Below are 23,426 nucleotides of genomic sequence, written 5' to 3' on the forward strand. Positions count from 1 at the left end.
ACATTGTTACAAATTGAACATAATTAAAGCATAGTGATTAATCACAAAAACAATATGTAATTATATATGTGTTTTCCGATGGTCTTAGGCGACCCCTGTGAAAGGGTCGTTCCACCCCCAAAGGGGTCTCGACCCACAGGTTGAGAACCGCTGATCTAAACGAACGTGTGTGTGTGTGTGTGTGTGTGTGTGTAGTGAAACACACATAACAAAAAATGTACCAGTGTAACCATTTTCAGGAGCTTTAAAAACATTGATCTTCTTGTGCAACCATCATCACCGTCCATTTCCAGGACCTTTTCATCTTGCAAAACCGAAACTCCGCATCCCTTAAACTAACTCCCCATAGCCCCCTCCCCCAGCACCTGGCAGCCGCCATTCTACTTTCTATTTCTATGAACCTGGCTATTCTAGGAACCTCACAGAAGTGGATTCATACAGTGTTTGTGGTTTTGTGACTGGCTTCTTTTTATTTCGAATAATGCCCTCAAGGTTCATTCATGTTGTAGCATGTGTCAGAATTTCCTTCCTTTTTGAGGCTGAATAATGCCCCAGTGTGTGTGTGTGTGTGTGTGTGTGTGTGTGTGTGCTCGCATCACATTTTGTTTATCATTCACCCACCAGTAGACACTCGGGTTGTTTCTACCCCTTGGCTATTGTGAGTAATGCTGCCATAAACGGGGGTGTGCAGATATATCTGTTCGAGTCCCTGCGCTCATATCTCTTGGGTATATACCCAGACGTAGCCTTGCTGGATCATATGGTGATTCTATGTTTAATGTTTTAGGAGCTGCCATACAGTTTCCATAGCAGCTGGACCACGTTACATCCCCACCAGCAGGGGTTCCAGCGTTTCACGTCCTCGCTAGCACTTGTTTTTTTTCTGGTTTTTTGATCGCCATTGCACTGGGTGTGAGGTAACATGTCATTGTGCTTTGCGTTTTCCTAGTGGTTAGCGAATCGGAGCATCTTTTCATGTGCTCATTGGCCATTTGTAGATCTTCTTTGGAGAACAGTCCTTGGCCTGCTCCGAATTAGGTTGTAGGATTGTAAGTGGTTGCTGAGCCTAAACTATTTTGTGCCCAGGAAACAGCAGCTCTCGTCTTCAGCCGCTGCTGATAGCAACAACATGGCCAGCCTTTACTGAGCCCTCACATCCCCTCGCACGGTGCTGAGTGTTTGTATGGATTTCCCCTCTTTATCCTCACAGCCACCTGTTGAGGACTATGTTGTGATCATCTTCACTTTACCCTTGAAGGAACCACAGTGTGGAGGCCTTGCTCCCCGTATCACAGCTGCTGAATCAACAGGGTGTGACCCTGATCGGACTGGTCTCCAGGGGATGGCACCGAATTCCTGGCCCCACCCACCCAGGGAGCTGGCATTGAAACTGCTTCTTCAGTCAATAGTTCATCCACACAAACATTTGAGAGAAGTGATTTGATAAGAAACCACCCGGCCTCAGGACCTGGGTCCCCACAGAAAATCCCATTTTCTTCCATATAGAGAATCACTTCCTAAAACCCCACAGAAACGTGGGGCATCTGAAGTGCTAAACCCTCAGCTGCTCAGAAAACGCTTTCTCAATGGAACGATGTGACACGTTCACCAAGGACCCAAGTCCCCACCTAAGTTCATTTCGTGGGAGGAGGCAGCATTGTTCTCAGGGTCCAATCCTTTCCCCACTTGCAACTAACAGCTTTGTGACCAGCAGCCCTTTTTCATCTGAGATGCACAGCGTCTCTCGCCCGCAGTCTGTCCGGATCTGGAAGTGGGGAGGGAGAGGGAAGGCAGGGGGCCCTCATCTTACCCCTCTGGGCGCCAGCTCCCCGGCCCTGGGAAGATCTAACACAGGCTTCTTTGGGGATCATTCTCTGTTCCTTTTATGTTGGGCCTTATCTGGCCTTGGGTTCACACAGCCCGGGCCGGGGCCGGGGCCGGGGCCAGAGCCCTGACTTCGGGCTGGGAAGAAGCTGGCAGAACATTCCCCAGCAGGGCTTGGGCAGGCCCAGGGAGTCCCGCCTAAACTGCAGTGGACAAAGGCGCCCTTGTCCGAAGTCCTGGGGGTGGGAGGCATCTGGTCAGTGACACAGGCTTGGCCATTGTATGTCGTGACCTCAGCCAACTTTTTTTAGCTGAGAAAGGGGAAAAAGAGAGAGAGTGTTAAAAAAAGGGAGGGGTGGGTGGAGAAAGAACTCCCCGAGAAGCTGCATCTGGAAAGTCCGGCAGCGATGACTTCCCACAAGGGCTGGAGCGGATTTGGAAGGAACTGTGCAATGTAGCGGGTTCTTTGTGAAAGAGCGGCCTTGAGAGAAGCCACAGGAACATCCTCTGGGTGCCCGGAGCCCTGACCCGGGGAGCCGCTCGCTTCAGCCTCGTTTCCCGCAGAGGGTGCCATGCGGAGGCAGCTGGCGGGGGCCTGGCCCTGAGTCCGGGGACTTCAGACAGGACCCCAGCCTCTCCTCCAAGTAGCAGCCCCAAGGAGATGAGTTGTCCTCTGATGGTAAGAACTGACCCTGCTCGCCTGCCGAGGTGTGGGCTCAGCTTGCTTTTCTTCTGCGTGTTTCCAAAATGACTTCGATGTTTTAAAGAGGCAGTTCTGACAACCTGGAGCTGTGGGCTCCAACCATTAAACTCAGAGGGCCTGGGGGCCCTGAGTGCTGGGGGCGCCTTTCACGGGCCCCAGGCATGAGCAGGGAGGAAAGCACGCTGGGCCGTTGTGAGAGAAGTCCGGAGAAGAGGAGGGGAGGAGGACAGAGATGGAAAGAGGGATGTCCATGGCGGGGAAAGGGACTCTCAGCTCCCCGGGTTCCCCGAGCAGCAGAGCGGCACTTGGATTTCTCTTGCGGCGATTGCAGTCCACCTGTCACCGCCCGGTTTAACTTTCCCACATATGAAGCTTGGCTTACAGCCATCTACCCACCTGCCTTCTACCCCATGGCCCAGTTCTAGCTGGGACACCACAGGGTGAAAGCCCATCAGGGACATAGCTTTCCAGAAGGTAGTTGAGTGTCTGCCCCGGAGACCCAGTGTCCCCATGGTGGTTCCAGGCTGGGCTGGATGCTTGTGTCCAGTTGGATGGTGGCGGCAGTGGCCATAATGGAAATAATGGACGCCGTCCTGAGACTCGGGTAGACCTTTCTGCTCTGGGAAGGTAGCCACCCCCCTTTTTTGGAAAGCGGGCCCTCTCATCAGCCTAGACCTCCGTGAGCACCGCCCTGAGGCTCTGTCAGCTGGGGAGGTCCAGTTTCCATGGAAAGGCTTGTCCTTGTCCACACCTCTTTCTGGAACACTCTCTTCCCCACTCGGCTTCTGATGGGGCCCAAACCGGTGCCAGAGGATGCGACGGTGCTCATCACCCAGGTGTAGCCACTGACGGGCCAGTTCACCTCCTAGAAAGTTCAGAGCAGGGCTGCTCAGCGGTCAGGGCGCATCTAAGTCGTCCCCAGGGCAGGGCCTGGGGCTCTGCATTTATAATCAGCTCCAAGGCTGCTCACACGGGGACACACCTGAGAGATGGCGGTAAAGGCCCCAGACAGATCAGCCAGGACCGGGGGGGCTTAGAGGGTTTGTGGGAAGAGGGATTCACAGAGAAGATGAACACTAGGGACATTCAGGGAGCGGGGAAGGGCCCGGGCAAGGCTCTTGGCAGAGTGGGTCAGGCAGACACGGAGGTGTGGGTTTGGGTGTGGGTGGTTGGCGGGGTGCCCACGCGTCAGAGGACTGTGATCGGGGTGCAGGGCGAGTGGTGGACAGAAGCGCTGACTGCCGGCAGGCCCGGAGCAGTCCGCTGGCGCCTGCCTGGGCCTCAGGGCGAATTCCAGCTGCAGATGCAGGGGAGCCCGGGGTGCCAGGCAGGAAGCGGAGGGCTGGCACACACAGCTCCGCTGAGTGCGGCTCTGGGCGTGACGGGGCGGGGGCAGGCGACGTGGGCCCAGGGGTCAGAGGACTCACCACGGCGAGCGGTGGAAGCCCGGCACCCGGGCGGGGAGGCAGGTCCCCGGCGTTCGGGCCTGGGCAGTGCTCCAGGGACAGGCTGATGCCTCTGAAATCCCGTGTCTACCCTTGAATGTGACTTTGCCTGGAAACCATCTGGTCCAACTTCTGTATTTTCAAGATGAGGAAATTGAGGCCAAGCCGCAGAAATGGGGTGGGTTGCTCAAGATCTGACAGCAAGACAGCCCAGCCCAGCCCTCGTAGTCACGTGCGGGTCACAGAGCGGGGGTCCCGAGCTTGGGAGCAAGGCCTCGCGCTCACCACGTCTGGTTCTAAGCCCACCCGCGGCAGAGGCCCAAACGTGCGGCTGAGTTGGGTTGGAAGGGATGGTACTGACTTAGGGAAACTGTTCCAGCGTCAGCCTCAGTCTCCCTCTGGTGTGTGTGGCTCAGAAGCAGCTAGGCCTCGCTGGGGCTGGGTCTGCAGTCAGAAGTCTTGCTGGCATCACCTGGCACACAGGCATGCGTGTGTCTGGCTGAGAAGACATGTGCTCTGGTTTTCCTTGGTGCCCGCCCCGGGGCGACCACAGATGGGCAGCGGGATTGCAGCCCCATCAGCCACCCCGGTGCCCTAATGAGCTCAGCGCCTTTCTAAAGGGCACCGGCCCCAGAGGAAGCCTGCCCTTGCCCCCAGGGCCTCGGTGGGCGGCAGCTGCTCACTGGCCCTTGAAGTTCCTGGCAGACCGCTCTGCGCGGTACCGCTGTGACAGCTGAGCTAGCAACTTTCAGCTCCTTCTTCAGTCAGTTTTGTATGAAACGGGATGTTTGATAAACTCGGTTACAGGGTTTTCTTCAGAGGTGTAGCAAGGTTAGAAAGTGTCAGAAACATGGCAGAGGGCATGATGGGGTTTTGCATCTTAATATGAAAGGAAGGCTGGGAAGGGCTTCACTAGTAGTTCTTTTTCTCCTGTCCCCTCTCCACCCCCCCACCCCCACCCCAAACTAAGTGTTAGCATCTGTTCCCAGGCTTTCTGTCTGCAAAGAAATTGGCTCAGGAGTCACCTGGAGGGGCCCTCACGCTACGAGGAGCTTCCTAGGGAGGTGACCTGCTGTTGGTGGTGACCGATGGTGGCTGAACCCCAAAATGTCCTTCAAAGGCATTCTCTAGGGACATAAACTGGTGGAGAGGGCCTGGGAGGCATTTGGAGATTCCTCAGGGCGACAGAAGGCACCGAGCTCCAGCCCCGCTCCTTCCTGGGACAGAGGGGACGTTTCAGCCCCAGAGGCCAGAGCCGCGGCTGGCGGCAAGGCAGCTTTGAGCCGTACCACCGCGGTCAGTGTCTCGGCTGGGGCCTGTGTTCAATACGTTCCATTCCTGTTCGTTCTTCACTGGCGTCTCGGACAGCGTTTCTTCCTCCAGCTGAGCAGACTTGGTTGACTACATAAAACCATCGCCGGCCCCCAAGAGTTTGGGGGAAACGTGTCACAAAAAACAAAGTCATGGGTTACGGACGTTTACGTTCCTGTCAGGTCTGGGTCACCTCTTTTGCGTGTGCGGCTGCTGCTTTTGTACGCTTGCCCTTGTCCTTTAAATGTCTTGCCAGTTCCCCTGTGGTGGCTTTGGTCTCTGTGACGCAAGACGGTCCGAAGGTGGCGGAATCCTGGTGTTTGAGGTCAGGCGTCCCCGGTTTTACCGATGAAGAAATGGCCAGAGAGGCACAGGCCTTAAATCACAGCGTGGATCGGGGACACGGTCTCTGGGCCCCGGCCTGCGTGCTTCCACGATGCTTCTGCGGCCCGAGGAGCAGGTAGGCTCCCAGGGGCCATGCGATGTGTATCTGCCAGGAGCGGGTGGGAGGAGAGGGACCAGTCTTCCCGGGCAGCCGTGAGGAAGTTGAATGATTGGGTAGAAGGTCTGTCAATCACAGGTGCGGGCAAAGTCACTCGGAAGTGGGAACAGGCCGAAGGGACCGCCTTGCCCTTCAACCTGCAAAACTTCAGGATCAGACGGGCCTTAGACATGCAGCCAAACGTAGGGCCTTTCTCTGGGGCTCCCCAAGCCCTCGCAGGCCAAGGTGAGGAAGCAGCCGCAGCTTCCCAGGTGACCCCTGGAGCTGTTTGTATTTCGGGAGCAGCTGTGGGAACCCCCTTCCCCTGAGTGGCCTTAAACAGCCATGAGGCCTTCAGGCACCTGCTCCAAACCCCCGTCATTGGCAGGAGTGACCGTGATATTCGGTGGCACAATCCTGCTGTTTGGCCAAAGCTGAGGCTCTGAAGTGGGCGTCTCTCAGATCCGTCATCCTATTTGGTCCCACTGGGCAGATGCCACCAGCTAAAGCCGCAGCCAGTTCTGTCCAAGAAATTTGCTGACTGCCAGAGGTCTTCATTTGTACTCTGTCTCCTTTGAAACCCTGTTAATCGGCCCTTCTCTCTTGTATCTGTGTGGCAGGTGCAATGATAATAAAACCTCTTTCCTCCAGTGTCAGAGGATTAAGCGCTCACGCAGGAGTGTGTAAAGCTGGCGTGGAAGCCACTTCCTACAGGATCGCTTCCTTCCCACCCTCTGCTGTGTGTCCCTCACACACTTCAGGTCGTGGAATGGCTTCTGCACCAAGAGCAGCCGCCCAACTCTTCCTTGCAATTCCCAGAGTCGTTTGCAAACTCTTCCTGGATCCTTGCCCCTCTGCAGACCTCGTCTGGCAGCTTAGCGGGCTGTCCTGGGAGGGCTGACTTCCTGCAGCCTTGCATGGGCTTCACTGTAATTGTGTTCATCAAAATTCCTGGGTAACCAGATCACTCCATTCCTCTTTAGGATCAGAAAATAGAGTTTATTGTTCTATGTCCTCTCCCTGCCCAGTCCTGACAACAGGCCCAACTCAGATCCGAGTTGATTGGCTCGCAGATGGGTAGGCAGGGTGGCTGGGGCCTCCCTGAGACTCCCGGGAGCTCGACATGTCTGCAGGCTCAAAAAAGTTCGGCCTCAGGCCCGTGGCTGGCAGCTCTGTGGGTGCCTGGAGGAAACTCCCATGGCACTGATGCCCACCTCTTGTCATGGGTGCCAGTGACATCACAGCATCAGGCTTCCTGTATTCCATGTTGGATATCCATTCAGTCAGACACCGCCCCTCCACACACCCCCAGAGCTGGGATTTGTTCACAGTGGGGCACGCACGTTGCTGGGACGGCCATTCCCTGTCTACTTGTTTGGTGAGATCGCTTCTTTAAACCTGTTTAAAGGCCAGTTACTACCACAGTCCCAGCTTCCATCCATCCATCCACCCAGCCGTCCAATATTCTGAGTATACTATGTGGAGACTAAGACTAGGAATAAGATCGAGGTGGCCCTGCCTTCTTGAATTTACAGTCTGCTTCTCTGTTGTGTGGCTTCTTCTCCTCCCTCTGGCCAGGTCTCCAAACCTCTCACCCTTAGAAGAGCATGAAGATGCTGCCAGCATCCATCCTCTCCCCACCAGCCTGTGACACCACCTGCAGGGATATGCTTCCCAGGATGCATTGCGCCATTGCCATGGTGCCCTACCTCCTCCCCAGCTATTTGAGTTGCTCTCTCTGAATGGAAAGGCTCCAGAGCTGGAGAAAACAGGACTTTCGCCTCTGAGGCAGGGGAGAGGCACCCTGAGGCTGGGCATCGCTGTGGGAGGTGCGGCCCTGCTTCATGCTTTGTGTCTTAACCTGTAGCCTGAGGAGATGGCCTTTCCTTGGGTAGCGGTTCCCAGCTTTGTGTAGGCTTCGCTCCACCCTCAATCGGTGTCCAGCAGAAAGGTGTGGAGTAGGCCTGACTCTCTTTGGTCTTCGTGGCGGCTCCCTCGCAGCCCCTGTCATTAACTGGGTGACTCCCTGTGAGTGACGGTGGAGCCACTCCTGGCGCTGGGTCTGGGACTCCTCAGGGTCACTAGTAACCAGCCGGCTCCTAGGGACTGAGGCCTTTCAGGCCCACCCAGCCTGCCCTGGCCGGTTCTGGGTGTCCAGCTGGCCGTGTGGCTGTGGAAGGGAGAACTTGCTGGCGAGTCCTTTATGGAGCAGCCTTCGAGCGCTGCCAATCATGGCACCGGGCTCATTAGCAGTCATTGCCATGGCAACGGGTCTGCCAGAAAGTGGCTTGTTAGGCAGACAACTTCAGACATGTTATATATAGATCTGGGAGTGGGGGTGTGGAGCCCAGTGGGTATGACTTTCTTTAGAGCTCCTATTGCTTCTGGGCTTGGGGTGTGAGAAGACGTGGAATGGGGGACCTTAAAACGGTCTGATCCGGCTGCTAAATCAAGTGTCTGACGACCACCCGTTAACATCGCCAGGTAGCGTTTGCTCACACCTGCCAAAGGTAAGCATCTGGTGCTCCCGGAAACCTCCTGAGGGGCAGGCGTCCCGGGTTGAACTTGCAGAGGCTGTAAGGAGCTAAGTGTGGGGGCTGCACAGATGGGAGGCTGCAGGGGCAAGATTGAATCTCTGTGAAAAGAACCTATTTGAAAGGTTTGGACTAGGGGATAGGACTCTTTTCATGCATAAGTAGCCATGTAGCTAAACACTGTCTTTTCATAAACTGTGCTTATTAAAATGTTCTGCTCCCAGTTTCCATTTCAGCAGCAAGGCTTTCTCTTAGTTGCGCCTCTAAAGCTGCAAACCAGTCTCTTCCGAGGTCAGTAAGCGTAGGCTCCCCTAGGATGCTTGTTCAAAGGTGGCTTTCTAGGCTCCAGGTTTTGGTGGTTGGATCAGGGCTCTGGTATCTGCATTTTAACCCACATCCCAGGGAATGACGGTTGGCCCCGGGGACCACACTTTGAGAAACACTGCTGCAGGGCGATTTCTTTTCATATCTGGGTGACTTCTCTTTGCTTGCAGGCTGCCCCCCTCTCCCCCCAGGGGGAGTCCGTAGCCATCATTAAAAGGACAGTTTCTTTCGATGTGTTGACTTAAATAATGAGACAGGGAAGCCAGCCTGCAGCCGGGGAACGTGACTGCGTGGATGTGGGTGGTGATATTTCTGTACGTCTCCTGGGAAGGCACGTGCACACTGGGAGGTGCGACCGGCAGGAGCGTCAGGGCCGAGTTGTCATCCTCCTTGGGCGGGAGCTGGATGCCAGGTGGTCAGGTGAAGAAATGGGGTTGATTCTGGGGAGATGGACTGGGAGTAGCCTGGATTTAGGCAGCTGGATGGCAGCATCTAGAACAAAGCTACTATTTTAAAGTTTGGTTTTATCATTTAATTAGCTGCACAACATGGGGCACGTTATTAAATTCTCTGAACCCTGGATTTCTCATTTTAAAATGGAAAAAATGGCATGTATGTGCCAGGCTTGTTGTAAAGATTAGCGCTAAGTGCCCCAGTCCTTGGCTCACTTAGAGACATGTGGCAAGTGATCAAAGCCATTACCAATGGCAGAAATGCGGTCTGAGTGAAGGCCTTCCTTTAAAATATACTAGTGTGTGTGTGTGTGTGTGTGTGTGTGTGTGTATGTATGTGTATTGATTTTAGAGAGCGAGAAAGGGAGAGGGAGAGAGAGATAGAAACATCAATAGCCTGCCTCCTACATGCCCTCTCCTGGGGATCGAGCCCACAACCCAGGCTCGACCAGGAATCGAACCAGCAACCTCTTGGTGTATGGGGTGAGGCCAACCAACTGAGCCACACCGGCCGGGCCAGACATTTCTTGAGTACCTATTGGACTAGGGTTCTGAAGTGGTCTCGAAACCTTCTGATAAAATAGGGTGCATGTGTGTGTACACATGCATCCATTGTGGGGGCAGAAGATCCTGTTTAATTCAGACTTTCAGAGGATGGGTTTCCATATGTACCTGGGCAGGCTGTTCACTGAACAAGGGGACCCAGGTGAGGGGCCTAGGGAGGCCGAGACCCAGCCTTGCCCCCTGGGGACGGCCCATCCAGGGGAAGAGGCAGCGTTTTCTGACTCCCACAGAGCCGTCCTGGGACTCGGGCTAAGCATCCCCGGGCTGAGCAAAGCATCCTCATCTCTGCCCCTGCTCCTTGTGGTAGGACCCGCGCTACCCCTGCTTTCTGTGCCTGTTCCCATGGGAAAGAGCTGACAGAATGGAAGGGGAGAAGCCAGAGGACTAAGGAAGGGAAGGGAAGGCTTTAACTTGGAAGGAAACTAATTAGAAGAGTAAGCTGGCAGAGACCTTAATTATTGGGTAGCTGCTCCGCTGTATCCCCTCGGTGACTCTGGGGCCGCCCTCTCAGGAGCCTGCGCCTCCCCTGCCACGAGGGGGGAGGGAAGGCTGGGGGTTTGGCCTCTTAAACGAGAGCCTGCAGATTGGGAGGCCGACTCCTGCCTCGTCTACCTCTTTCTAAAATCGTGTTTATTGTGGTAAAATACACCTCACATAAACTGTATCATCAGTGACGTTTAGAGCATTCACAGTTTTGTGCAACCGCTGCCACTGTCTAGTTCCAAAACGTTTTCATCAAACAAAAAGGGAGACCCTGCCCCCTCCGCACCCCTGCAGCCCCTGGCCACCCCTCCTCTGCTTTCTTTCTATGGGTTTTCCTGTTCTGGACATTTGATATAAATGAATCATCCCAGAACTTGGCCTGCTGTGTCTATCTCATTTCCCATGGGTGATTTCAGGGCTCGCCCATGTTGCAGCGTGCATCGGCACTTCATTCCTTTTAATGGCTGAGCGTTGTTGTTCGTGCGGTTACATCATCACAGTGCGTTTCTCCGTTCATCGGTGAATGGCCACTTGCCTTGTTTCCACCCTTTGGTGATTGCGGATAATGTGGAACACGGCGTGCGGGTGTCTGGGCGCTGCTTCACTTCTCTTGGCGGAAGGGGGGGGGTGTGCCGGGGGGGGGGTGCCCCGTTGTCTCCACATCTTTTGGCTCCTGGCTGTTGCAATCCAGCCAACAGGATAACTTCCTTCTGGGAGAGGGAGAGGCAGTGCTGGGGGCCTTGGGGGGTGGAGGCGGAGCACTGTCAGCTGGCGGGCAGAGCGGGGACCCCTGGCCGTTCCAGAGGGGGGTGTGGAGACCACCTTTCCCACGTTGGCCAAATTAGGAAATTGGCCTGGGTGCCCTCCTCCCCCCACTCAGCACCCCTGGCCCTTCCTGGCTCAGTATCGGGGGTGCCTCCCCGGCAGGCACTTTCCATAGCGTGCAGGGTGGTGGGTCCCACATGTCCCAGATGGGGAGGCCTTGGGGCAGTATGGCACCCGCCTGGTCATCAGTGTCCTCAGATGTCAACCAGAGCTTCTGACCCCACACACTTATTTATGTAAATAAGAGAAAAGCACGTGCTATTGTGGATTTGGGCTGGGGGTTGTTCCCAGGTGGGACACAGGGTCAGAGGCTCGGTCCGCTCACTCCAGCAGCCCAGTTAAGGGGAGTCCTCCTTGCTGCCCGCCCTTCCCCCCCCCCGAACCCAGCAGCGGCGTCTTCACGTGGTGACCGCCCCAGCAGGCCCGTGTTAAGCCGGTTGTCTTGGAAACAGAAAGCTGGGGGAAGTGACTGTTACTGGTGGCATGTTAGACGCAGCGATGGGGAGGGTGGGGCGAACTTCACGCCACAGTAGGCAGAGGTCTCACTCGCATCCAGATGGCCCCCCTTCCCCTGGGGACCCCCATTTCCTGAGTATTCTTGGTGACAGGCACTTTCCCAGGCGCGGAGTTTCTCACTGTCGGTCTCCACAGTGTGTGCCACGCTGGGCTAACATCGTCCCCGTCTCACAGATGCCGAAGTAGGGCGGCCGGTGTGTCATTTCCCTGGGCCCCGGGCTGCTCAGTGGCTAAGTCCGACTGAGCCCCAGGCTGGAAGGCGGGTTCACTTTGCTGCTTGGTCTCTCTCTCTCTCTCTCTCTCTCTTCTCTGGGTCCCTGCAGCCTCGTTCTGCCCGTGCCAGTCTCTGCCCCGTCAGTCTCTGCCCTTGCGGAATGCATTCTCTTTCACAATTTCCCACTTCCTCCCAGCTTACCCGACAAGCCCCGGTCCGGTCTTCCCTTAGATGCTGTGCCTCAGGCAGAAGCAACTTAGTTCTAGACCATTTGTTTCTTCAGTCAAGCCCCCTGACCTCCCTGTTCCTGTTTACTCCCAACCCTACAGAGCCAACATGTGTGTCTCCTGTACTGTGGCATTTCTCTCTCTCTCTCTCTCTCTCTCTCTCTCTCTCACACACACACACACACACACACACACACACTCACACTCTCACTGTACTCATCCTCAGGCTATTTGTCTTGCATATATTTTGACCGTCTTCCAACCTGGAGAGGCCCGAGCAGTGTCTGGAGGCCCAGGTAAGTGTGCCCAGGTGTGTGCTGGGGCTCAGCGGACATGCTGTGTCGGCGGAGGCTGCCTGCCCGCGGCGGTCCACCCCTCTGGCACCTGGCGGTCTGGAAGCCACAGAGGCGCTGCGGGTCAACAGGTGTGGGAGACAGAAGTGTTCAGGGCACAGGGGAAGGTTTTTAATTAAATTGTGAAACTTCATAATGAAACATACAGGGAGGACCGGGGGAGCCGTGCTCACTCGCAGTCCCTGGAGCAGCTGGGATTGATCTGATCCCCGATCCCCACCGAGGGCGTGCAGGGCTCCCCAGGAAATGGAAGTGCGGGCTCTGCAGTCTGCAGAAAGCTCAGCAGTTTGGTAGCCGTGTCTGTATTGCTCACTTTCCAGCTATTAAGCCGTGGTCATCAGTGACCCAAAACTGCCTCGTAGGCATGGCTGGGGGATGCCGGTGACATTTAGGAGCTGGTTAGTTTTAATATTTCTGAACAGGGTCTGGCTTCGCTGAGAAAATCATGGCTCCTGTCCTGCTGTGGCTAGAATACGGTCTTTATCCATTTATTTCTCCGAAAGGCACAGAAATTATGTGAGCTAATTTGGGCCCTTTTCTTATGCGTAAGTGTTCTTTAACTAACAACTCCTATTTATTTTTTTTGTTGTTAATCCTCACCTGGGGATATTTTCTCCATTGCTTTTCAGAGAGAGTGGAAGGAAGGGAGGGAGAAAGAGAGGAAGAGAGAGAGGAACATTGATGTGAGAAAGACTGGTTGCCTCCCACACGTGCCCTGACCAAGGGCGGGGAGCAAACTTGCAACTTAGGTATGTGCCCTTGACCAGGAAACGAACCTGTGACTCTTTGGTGCCCAGGCCGTCGCTCTAACCACTGAGCACCACTGGCCAGAGCTAATAACTTTTATTCTTGCGTTTATTGAAGAAAATCTAGATGGAAGAGTTAAGCAAAAAGAAGGGAAGACAAACTGCCCATAATCCCACCGGGAAGCACCTGCTGTAGCATCTGTGTCTCTACTAGTTTCTCTCTGTCCTCTCTATTGCTCTCTGATTATTTTAGGAAAAGCTCCGTGCGTGTGGTTACGAGAATTAAGCTACAGATAAGTGCATGTGGTGAAAGGGCATCCTGGGTTGTCTCAGACTCCAGTTCTCCTCGCAGGGTGACTTGGGCACTTGGAGAAAACCCATCTTGCTCTTCGATTCATGGCACTGTTGTAGGTTTCCCAGCTCGCTCTGCCGAGGCTTGCATTGATGGCTCTGGTCACTTCCCCAACGGGCCCTGGCCTCGTCTGCAGCTGTGCTCAGCTGTGCTCGGTGCTCCCTGGGATGTCAGGCTGCAGAGTCCACACGGGAGTGCGGGGAGCGGCACCTCCCACCCCGTGAAAGTGCCTCACCCCCGAGGGTGGCTTTCTAGGGGCTAACAGAGGAGAAAGCCCAGTGTTAGCTGAGCGGCACTTCCCTCTGTCCTCGGGGGGAACCTGTCCCTCCTGCGGTGGCTCTGAGAGCAGGCGCTCCTCACACCTCCCGCTCAGACAACCGCCAAAATCACACAAGCGCAGCCTGTGACCTCCCTGAGGGAGGCCTGTGGGCCACGCATCCTCAACGTCGAGCTGTTCCAGGGTGACTTCATCTGCCCTGACTTCCTGGTTGAAAAACGGCTGCAAAAATGCCAGACGTGTGTGACCTTTCCTTTCCTCCTCCACAGAAGCCTGGGATGGTCCCCCCTCCGCCGGGAGAGGAGAGCCAGAGCGTCGTGCTGCCCCCCGGCTGGCAGAGCTACCTGTCCCCCCAGGGCCGGCGCTACTATGTCAACACAACCACCAATGGTGAGTCCCGCCCAGGAGTGGCCAGCGCCAGCCCCGGGCTTCTGTCTCTCCCAGAACCAGGCTTTCTCCTCCCTCTGCCACCTCCTGGTTTTTATTTTCTTCAGAAGCTGACCTGAGAGACAGCTTTCCCCACAGTGCTGAGGGGCGGGGGTCTGAGCCTGGATGGGGAAGCCTGCCCTTCCCTTCACGGCTGGGTCCTCCTCGGACCCTTACAGCCACTCGGTGTGTTTGCTGAACCAAACCTCAAATTAGGATGGAGAAAGGCTGTGGTCAGCAGCTAGTTTGAATCAGGTCGAGCGCTCGAGCTGTGCGCGCTGTCTTGGGGTAGGAATGTACTAAATGACGCAGGAGTTCCCAGGCAGGCACCGCAAGATCGACGCCTCCCTGACTTCCCCAGTGCGCCTCCTGCTCTCTCCTTGGGAAATGCTGGGGCTACTTATGGATGGTTTATTCTAGCAGATAGCAGGGTCCGTGTGCATCTCCAAGTTGAGGTGGGACCGCACCTCCATGCCTCCAGCTATTAGGGACTTCCCGGGCCTTCACAGTGACTCCAGGATCCCGGGATGCTGACTGCAGGGTGAAGGAGCTGAGCAGACTTGTTGCAGGCCTGTGGGCCTGGGCATGGCAGAGCAAAGCCAGCTAACAGCTCTGCCCTTGGCTTGACTCCCCCGGGAAACTGCCACGGGGGAACAAAGGTTAGAAACGGAGAGTTAGGCTTGGTTGGAATCATAGACGTGTGTGCCAAGGCAGAACCTGAAACCTATTGGGGGCTCAGTCTTGGCTTCTCTCTTCCCTCGGCTGATGGCCGCCTCACCCCACCCCCAGGACCACTCATAGGGCTGCTGACTGAGCTCCACTCGGAGGGTCCTGGTGGCAGGAGAGCCAGCTGTGGTGAGAGGGAGCAGCAGAGAAGGCAGCTGGCCACTGCCGCTCGGCGGCCAGTGCGGTCACGCCCCCTGGCACCCTAGCCTTCCGCGGGCTCGGGAGGGGTGTTCTAGTTGAGTAGGTAACCAGGGTTTCTAGGAAAAGGGAAGTAGGTCTAATTCTGACCATTCTAATCTTATGCTTCCTCAAAACAAACATGAGCAGCTTGGCAGTTATCAGACTTTGAAGTGTCAGAGGAAAGTGTGTTTTGGGCAGCTCCCCAAAATGCAGAAACTGGACCATATGACCCTGAGATCATCAAGCATTGGGATCTGGGGGGAGGGAGGAGGGGGGTGGGGTGAGGGTCGTCCTAAAATCAGCCTTTGTGTGTGTGTTTTGAATTAGAGAATAGCAGCCCTAACCGGTTTGGCTCAGTGGCTAGAGCGTCCACCTGCGGACTGAAGGGTCCCAGGTTCAATTCCGGTCAAGGGCATGTACCTTGGTTGCGGGCACATCCCCAGTAGGGAGTGTGCAGGAGGCAGCTGATCGATGTTTCTCTCTCATCGATGTTTCTAACTCTCTATCCCTCTCCCTTCCTCTCTGTAAAAAATCAATAAAATATATTTTTTAAAAAAGAATTAGAGAATAGCAGCCCTAACCGGTTTGGCTCAGTGGATAGAGCATTGGCCTGCGGACTGAAGGGTCCCACGTTCAATTCCAGTCAAGGGCACATGCCCGGGTTGTGGGCTCTATCCCCAGTAGTGGGCGTGCAGGAGGCAGCCGATCAATGATTCTCTCTCATCATTGATGTTTCTATCTCTCTCTCCCTCTCCCTTCCTCTCTGAAATCAACAAAATTAGAGAAAAATGTATTCTCAGCAAAAACTTCAGTGAGTGCAAAAGTATTTAAAATAAAAAATTTAAATCCCTGGTCCAGTTCCCTATTTATCACATATTCTTCCAGAGAATCATATTTTCTCACCTTCTAACCATAAGTACAGCTAGTCTTTGTAAAAGATTGGAAAAACGATCCATGTTGTTTTGTAAATTTCTTTGACAGTGTACTGTGGACATCTTTCTATACTTGTACATTTTAGCCTAACCCATTTTTAAAGATAGCTGTGTAGTAGTCCATTGCTAGTGTATGATATTAGTTTAACTAGCCCTTCTTTATTAAGGGGATAGTTAAGTCCCATTTTACATGAACAGACAGTGTCTGGCAGCTTTTTCCTGAGGCCCAGGTTTTAGCATATGCCACCGGGTCAGCATTCCTGTGAGTTCTGGGATATAGTGATTGCAAGAGACTGTAGGCCAGGGTTCAGTAAACTTTTTCTGTAAAGGTAGTATATCTTTTAGTCCTTGTGGCTCATAGATTCTCTGTCACAGCCCCTCAGCTCTACCACTATCATGCGAAAGCAGCCGTAGACAGTACAGAAACCAAGGGGTGAGGCTGTGTTCCAAGAAAGCCTTATTTATGGGCACTGATGTGTGAATTTCAAAAACTGAAATAGTCTTCTTTTTAACCATTTCAAAATGTGAAAGACGATGTGAGTTTAGGAGCCACAGGCTGTATGACAGCAGGGTGGGCTGGGGTTGGCCGCAGGTCCAGTTGGCTGCCGACCCCATTGTGGTCTCTGTCATCTGCAGTCGGAGTGGCCCGACTTCCCCTCCCCTTCCTTCTCTCTTGTGCTCAGGGTAATCCTGGCTCCCTGGTCCCGCATTCTAGACACAGGCCAGTTTTATCCACTCATTGTTTAATTCATTCTTCAGCTGTTTGATTGAATTGTTCACTCAGCAGACGCTTGCTCAGTGGGCCTCAGATCTGCTCCAGGCAGAGTGCTGAATGCTGGGGATATGATAAGAATCGGTCCCTGCCCTCTAAGTGCTTCTTCTTATAGTGGAAACAGAATTTAAATGGATACGTATTTGATAACAATTCTGAGCAGGACCTTGAAGGGGAAGCCCAGGGTGTTTTGAGAGCAAATTCATTTGAGACCCTGGAGATCAGGGAAGGCTTCCTGGAGGAAAAGGTACCCTTCAGCTCAGATGGAGAGGATGAGGAAAGGGCTGCCAATGGAAATGCCCTCCTGAGAACAAAGAATTAGTCATGTTTGGGGGGATTGGCTATAGAACGTGAACATCATGTTAAGGACTCTGCTCCTTAGTCTAAGGGGATGGGAGGCCCGCCTGCCTCTCTGGTCCTCTGGAACCCTTTCTTGGGTGGTTTTGTTTGGCTGTTGGGCTGCTGTTTAAGTTTTTGGATCTGCCTGCCTTTCTTCAGGAAAGGACCTATTAGAATAGCTGCTGACTCTTCTCACACCTGCGTTATCTGACCTCCTGACACTTGAGCTTGTCACCTCGCAGCTGGGCCCACTGTATCCAGCTTTCTGCCCTGACTCAGGGGCCTGTCCCACTTATGGGTCAGGCCAGAGGCATGCACCACTGCCCAGGAGGCAGATGCCACCAGGGCCCGACTCTAAGCCGCCCGGCCATTCCTCTCTTCTCATCTCTCCCAAATACTCCGTCTCCCCTAATCCCTAATCAGTTCTTTCACAGAGTCTGCTTGGGCACAATAGGCATCTGTCCCCGTTTTTGTACCGCATACAGATAGAAGAAGTTTAAAGCCCAGTTTACATCTGTATTGCCAGGCTCTGGTTAATCTGCTTATTTCCAGTCCACTCGGGATTTTATGGGCGGGGATTGTCACGGCGCTTGTCTGGGCTGTGGGGATACAAAATCCAAAGAGAGGCCATCTCCGCCTTCACAGATCGCAGTTCTCATGGCGTCAGACACACAGACACCAACAGGAGCTGTGGGTGTTCGCATGGGAATCTGGGGCTCAGGGAAGGGAGTCGTCAACTTCCTCTGGGTATCAATCAAGCCTTCCAGGAGGGGGCGCTGGAGTCAGGGATCCAAGCTGAGGTCTCTGCATGCGCAAAGGCAAGGCCGCAAGGAGAGGCTGATGTGTTTGGGAAGGAGCAGAGAAGTGAGAGAGGGGCTTAGGGGTCTGAGCCATGAAAGACCCTCTGAGGCCCTTGGAGGCCTTGGGACTTGGCCCTGTGGGCAGTGGAGACTGTGGTAGGATCCAAAGCCATGTGTGACAGGATCAGGACATTGTGGCAAGACTGCTTGTGCAGCAGAGGGAAGGGTTTAAGACAGCGAGCACGGAGCCTGGCAGACTAAATGAGAAGAGAAGTAATGAGGTCAGCTCCGTGTACTCCGCTGGCCGGAGAGGAGGAGGGAGAATCTGTCAGGGGGGATGCTCCAAGTCAGGGCACGGAGAGTGTTCGGACACTTCCGAGTCGTCTGCCTCGTGTGCCGTAGTCATGCAGTGAGGACAGGGGATGGAGCGCGGGGTGGGGGGGGGGGGGGGGGGAGCGGGTTTAGGAGAAAGAAGGTGAATCCACGTAGAGCGTGTTCCTTGGGGGACATTCCAGGAGAGATGTGAGCATATGTTTGGACGGATGGGTCTGTGACTCAAGACATCTGGGCTAGCGGTGGGGACCTGGGGACTCTGGGTGCACCGCTTGGCAAGCGGAGAGCAGAATGGACTTCACCCCTACATCCCGCTTGGCCTGACGCTGCGGCACAGTGACCAACCTGCGTGACCACAGATGGCCACCCAGAATTTGCATTTCAGCATCTGAGAAGTGACGTCATGGGATCACAGGTCACCCAGGGCAGCCCCAGGGGAGAGCCCTGCAGAGGAGACCGCAAGGGAGGGGCAGGGAGACTGCAAAATTGTCAGACGGCCAGGGGCAGTCAGACAGACAGACAGACAGGCTGAAATACGGATCAGATTCACAGTGGGGGGCTAGTTAAATCACTGGGGAGAGCAAAGGCTATTTAGTAGACAGTGTTGGGCCAGGTGGCTAACAGGAAGTTCCAGTGGGTACGTTAACATAATAACGTTCTTGTTTTCAGTAAGGCCATCACGCATACTTTTTATGAGACTTTGGGAAGTCCCCATGCCCTCTTGTGGCTCCGTGCTGTGGCTCTCCAGAGCGTTTCGTCATGCCGGGTGGCCCTGAGCTCAGGCCAAAACCCCAGGTAGGGAGGGGTTCTGCTCTCAGGAAATTGCTTGTCCTCCACTGTTTCAGAAACTGCTTCAGTTCTCACCAAAAGTTGACTCAATGGCCAAAAACTTGGGATTGTGTTTAGTTCTTAGATAGTGAGCTGTTATCAGTAGGCTGTCCTGTCCAGGGACCTGAACTGGTGTTGGGGTGGGGTAGGGGGACAAGAGATGATCCGTTGTCAAGAGATGTAGTAGAATGTTATTTGTTCCATTCATAATTGGAAGGCCAGATATGCACATTTAACCACTCAACAGTGATATGGTTGTCGCTGTTCAGGTTTTCTTTTTGGAGAGATGCTGCTAGACATTGTTTAGGATATATTTTACCATTTGGACATTACAGGCCAGTAATGAAGGCCAAGGTTAGGTTTGTTTATTAATCTATGAATCACGATTTTTACCTCTTTCCTATTAGTCTTTGTGCACTTCAAATCCAGTGGTTGTATTTATTTTATCTGGGCCTTTCATTTCTGAAGAAAGAAGGTTATTTGAGGGGTAAGTCATAGTTCTCTTTCTCTAGAGAGCAGAGCCTGAGGCAAGAACTAAGTGTTAATGTCTCATTTAGGAGGTGTGTGCCCTGAACAGTAAGAGCCAGTGAGAGAGGAGATAAAGGGAGATGCCAGCGCACTGGTGGGTGTGGCTAGTGAACCTCAGAGCCCCAGCGGGTCCCTCCGAAGGTGCGCTCCCTCTCGGAAAGGGTGAGAGTCCAGGGAGAGCAGGGGTGTTCAATCTGCTCACCTCCCTCTCATCTCCTATTTCCCATTGGCCAAGCTTCTCTCCCCTTGGAGATCTCTTTCCTCACGCTTTTGGATTGTACCACCTGACCCCCAGCAAACTCTCAGAAAGCCTGACTCCACCCCCACATAGTGATGTTTTATCCAAGGTCACGGTGAAGGTCAGTGGGGTGCGGGCGAGGTATCAACCAAAACAGGAGGAGGCGGGTGGTGGGAATAGGGAGACCCCAGTGCCCGTGTCCTCATGCAGAGACGCCCGTAGAACTGCGTGCGCGTGGTGGAGTACACCCCTCTCTCCTGTCAGACCTCCATGAATTGATAGCTCATGGGGTTCCAGCTGCCAATGACGTTTAATCATCGAACAGAGGAGTTGGCCGGGTACAGCCCTTGGACCAAGGGCAGCTCGTAGCTTATTTTTATAAATACGTTTTTATTGGAACACACCGTGCCCTTGCGTTTACACATGGTTTAAGGTTGTCTTGGCATGACGATGGCAGAGTTGAAGCCACGTGACTCACAAAGCCAAAAATATTTACTCTCTATTCTGGAAAGAAAAAGTTTGGGGATTCCTGATCTAACAAATAGAATCGTTCTTTTTACACATGAGGAAATGGAGTCCTCCGTGTGGTAAAGACGAACTCACCTGGCCATTCATATGCCAGGATATGCCCGGGCCCCAGTCTTCTAATGTTTGATATTTTTCCTCATCATTTAGGAGGATGGCCATGGGGTGGGGGTGGTGGTGACTTACTTAGCAGTAGGGGAGCTGAGTCCATAGATTAGTAGAAAAAATTATCTGCAGTAACACTCATTTTTTAAAATATATTTTATTGATATTTTTTTACAGAGAGGAAAGGAGAGAGGGAGAGAGTTAGAAACATCAATGAGAAACATGGATCAGCTGCCTCCTGCATACCCCACACTGGGGATGTGCCCCCAACCAAGGTACATGCCCTTGACCAGAATCGAACCTGGGACCCTTCAGTTCGCAGGCTGACGCTCTAGCCACTGAGCCAAACCGGTTAGGGCAGTGGTCGACAAACTCATTAGTCAACAGAGCCAAATATCAACAGTACAATGATTGAAATTTCTTTTGAGAGCCAAATTTTTTAAACTTAAACTATATAGGTAGATACATTGTTATTAACTTAATTAGGGTACGCCTAAGCTAGCCTTTGCTAAAAACGTCCTCAATCTAAGGGGTCGACCTCAGCGAACGTATCCCCACTTCTTCTAACGCCACTTCTTCAAAATAGACTGGCCCAGGCCGAAAACCGACTTCTGCGCATGGGCCACGAAGTTTCAATTGCACTGTACGTGCGCGTCCGCACATGGTATTTTGTGGAAGAGCCGCACTCAAGGGGCCAAAGAGCTGCATGTGGCTCGCGAGCCGCAGTTTGCCGACCACTGGGTTAGGGCAACACTCATTTTTAAGGGAAACTTAACTATCTTGTTAGAGTGTCAGCTGAAACCCAGGAGAGCTGGGAATTGTTTTTAAGCTCTTTTGACAAAGAATCCATATGTGTAAATGTTTTATTATGTTTGTGAGTGAAAGTTTGGAGGATTAAGCCAGGATTTGAGCTTTGGGGTTTGTTTGCCAAATAGTTGGTTGTTTTCTTGATTTCTTGTTTTAATTTTTCATTAAATGAGTAGATTCCCATTTAACTTTAATACACCAGGAGCTAATGTGACTTTCTGGATCAGTTTCCCATAGAGCACTTTTAAAAGCATTCTTGGAGCTTTTCTTTGTTACAAAAAATTGGATACTTTCCTAGCTCCCAGGATAGAGCAGCCCTGATAATTCCATTAATAAAAGTTGCCATGAGAAACGTCTATGCCCAGAAAACATCGATTTAGTTTCTTCTGTCCATCTGTGTTGCACAAATGTGAGACTAAAAAGATGCTTTCATTTGGCAGGTTTAGTTGATTGAAGTGTGTGCGTGTGCGTGTGTGTGCGTGTGGTCATGAACTTTTCTTATTTTGGCTTGATTTTTTTCTCTAATGGACTCTGAGTGGAAAGCTGTTAGACCTTAGAGCTTACTATTAATCTCTTCTGTTTGGGTCTTGTGTGTTCTCCCAGAGATTCCACTTTGATTTGTAGTGTTAAGTTAACGCTTGAGTGCACAACACACCCCCCATTTCTCACCAGTTTTTAAGACCGATAATCTCTTGGAATCTTGGCAGATGCCAAGTGGGTTAGAGAGTCCCTCGCACTGCCAGGAAGTTGAGGAGCCATAAAAGTCAAAAGACAAAGACAGCAAGTATTTTATTGTTGGCTGTATTCTAAAAAGCTGAGTTACTTTGAACATGACTGCTTTTGAACTTTCCTCATTGTCTGGAGGGTGGAGTCACTGATAAGCAGCAAATGGCTTAGATATGAAGTGAAACAAAAAGAATGTGGAATGTGACCCAGCAGTTCCACTCCTAGATATATACCCAAGAGAACTGAAAACACCCATGCACACAAAAACCTATATATGAGCCCTAACCGGTTTGGCTCAGTGGATAGAGCGTCGGCCTGCGGACTGAAAGGTCCCAGGTTCGATTCCGGTCAAAAGCATGTTCCTTGGTTTTGGGCACATCCCCAGTAAGGGGTGTGCAGGAGGCAGCTGATTGATGGTTCTCTCTCATCGATGTTTCTAATTCTCTATCCTTCTCCCTTCCTCTCTGTAAAAAATCAATAAAATATATTTTAAAAAAACAACAACAAACCTATATATGAATGCTCATAGCATTCATCATAATGGCCAGAAACAGCTTAAGTGTCCATCAGCCGATGACTGGAAAACAAAATGTGGACCATCCCAGCAATAGGACCTCAGCCATAGAACGGAATGAAGCTCTAACACATGCTACAACACGGACGGACCATGGAAACATCGTGCTAAGTGAAAGAAGCCAGAGACAAAGCCACATATTGTATGCTTCCTTTTATGTGAAATGCCTAGAATAGGCAAATCCGTAAACTCAGAAAGTAGACTAGTTCCCAGGGACTGGGGAAGGGGTGAATGAGAGTGACTGCTAAGAGGTAGGAGGTTTCTTTTTGAGGGAATAAAAATGTTCTAAAATTAGATAGTTGTGATAGTTGTATGAATTGTGAAATATACCAAAAGTCACTGTATTGTGTGCTTTTATTTTTAATATATTTTTATTGGTTTCAAAGAAGAAGGGAGACAGAGAGAGAGATAGAAACATCAATGATGGGAGAGAATCACTGATCGGCTGCCTCCAGCACGCCCCACACTGGGCATTGAGCTTGCAACCTGGGCATATGCCCTGATGGGGAGTTGAACCTTGACCTCCTGGTTCACAGGTCAATGCTCAACCACTGAGCCACACCGGCTGGGCCTGGCAGTTCCATTTTTAATTTTTTTAGGAAACTCCACGCTGTTTTCCATAGTGACTGCACCAGTCTGCATTCCCACCTGCACTGTCCCAGGGCTCCTCTTTCTCCACATCCTCACCAGTACTTGTTGTTTGTTGATTTATTGGTAGTAGAAAAATTTGTGCTCCATGTTTGATGCAAACCCATAGATTGGAGAGCCGACTGTAGTTTCTAGTCTTTATTCTTACCTGTATAATAGACTATATGGCAGGTTTTATAATTTCAAAGCTTTTGAGTCAATAGTTCTTTTTATAAACCTCAGCATTTTTGCTATTTTAAAAACACCCGTGGCCCAGAAGGTGGGGGTCAGTGGTTGAGCATCATCCTGTAAACCAGGAGGTCAAGGTT

General features: G+C 52.5%; 1 protein-coding gene across 5 annotated transcripts in view; it reads left to right on the top strand.

Annotated features, from left to right (window-relative positions):
• GAS7 (growth arrest specific 7) overlaps positions 1–23,426 on the top strand; it is a 208,933-nt gene that overhangs the window by 111,101 nt on the left and 74,406 nt on the right. For 3 of the 5 annotated variants that reach the window (XM_070395595.1, XM_070395599.1, XM_070395598.1), the window contains exon 2: positions 13,901–14,021. In XM_070395595.1, the coding sequence (XP_070251696.1) occupies positions 13,901–14,021 (121 nt within the window). Of the gene's footprint in view, positions 1–2,482; positions 2,504–8,156; positions 8,275–13,900; positions 14,022–23,426 lie in introns of those variants that run through there. The other 2 variants (XM_070395596.1, XM_070395597.1) reach the window with 2 other exon arrangements.

This window comes from Myotis yumanensis, unplaced genomic scaffold, assembly GCF_028538775.1.
Source record: "Myotis yumanensis isolate MYYU_CA2020_CCGP unplaced genomic scaffold, mMyoYum1.0.hap1 SCAF_16, whole genome shotgun sequence".
Lineage (NCBI taxonomy): Eukaryota > Metazoa > Chordata > Mammalia > Chiroptera > Vespertilionidae > Myotis > Myotis yumanensis.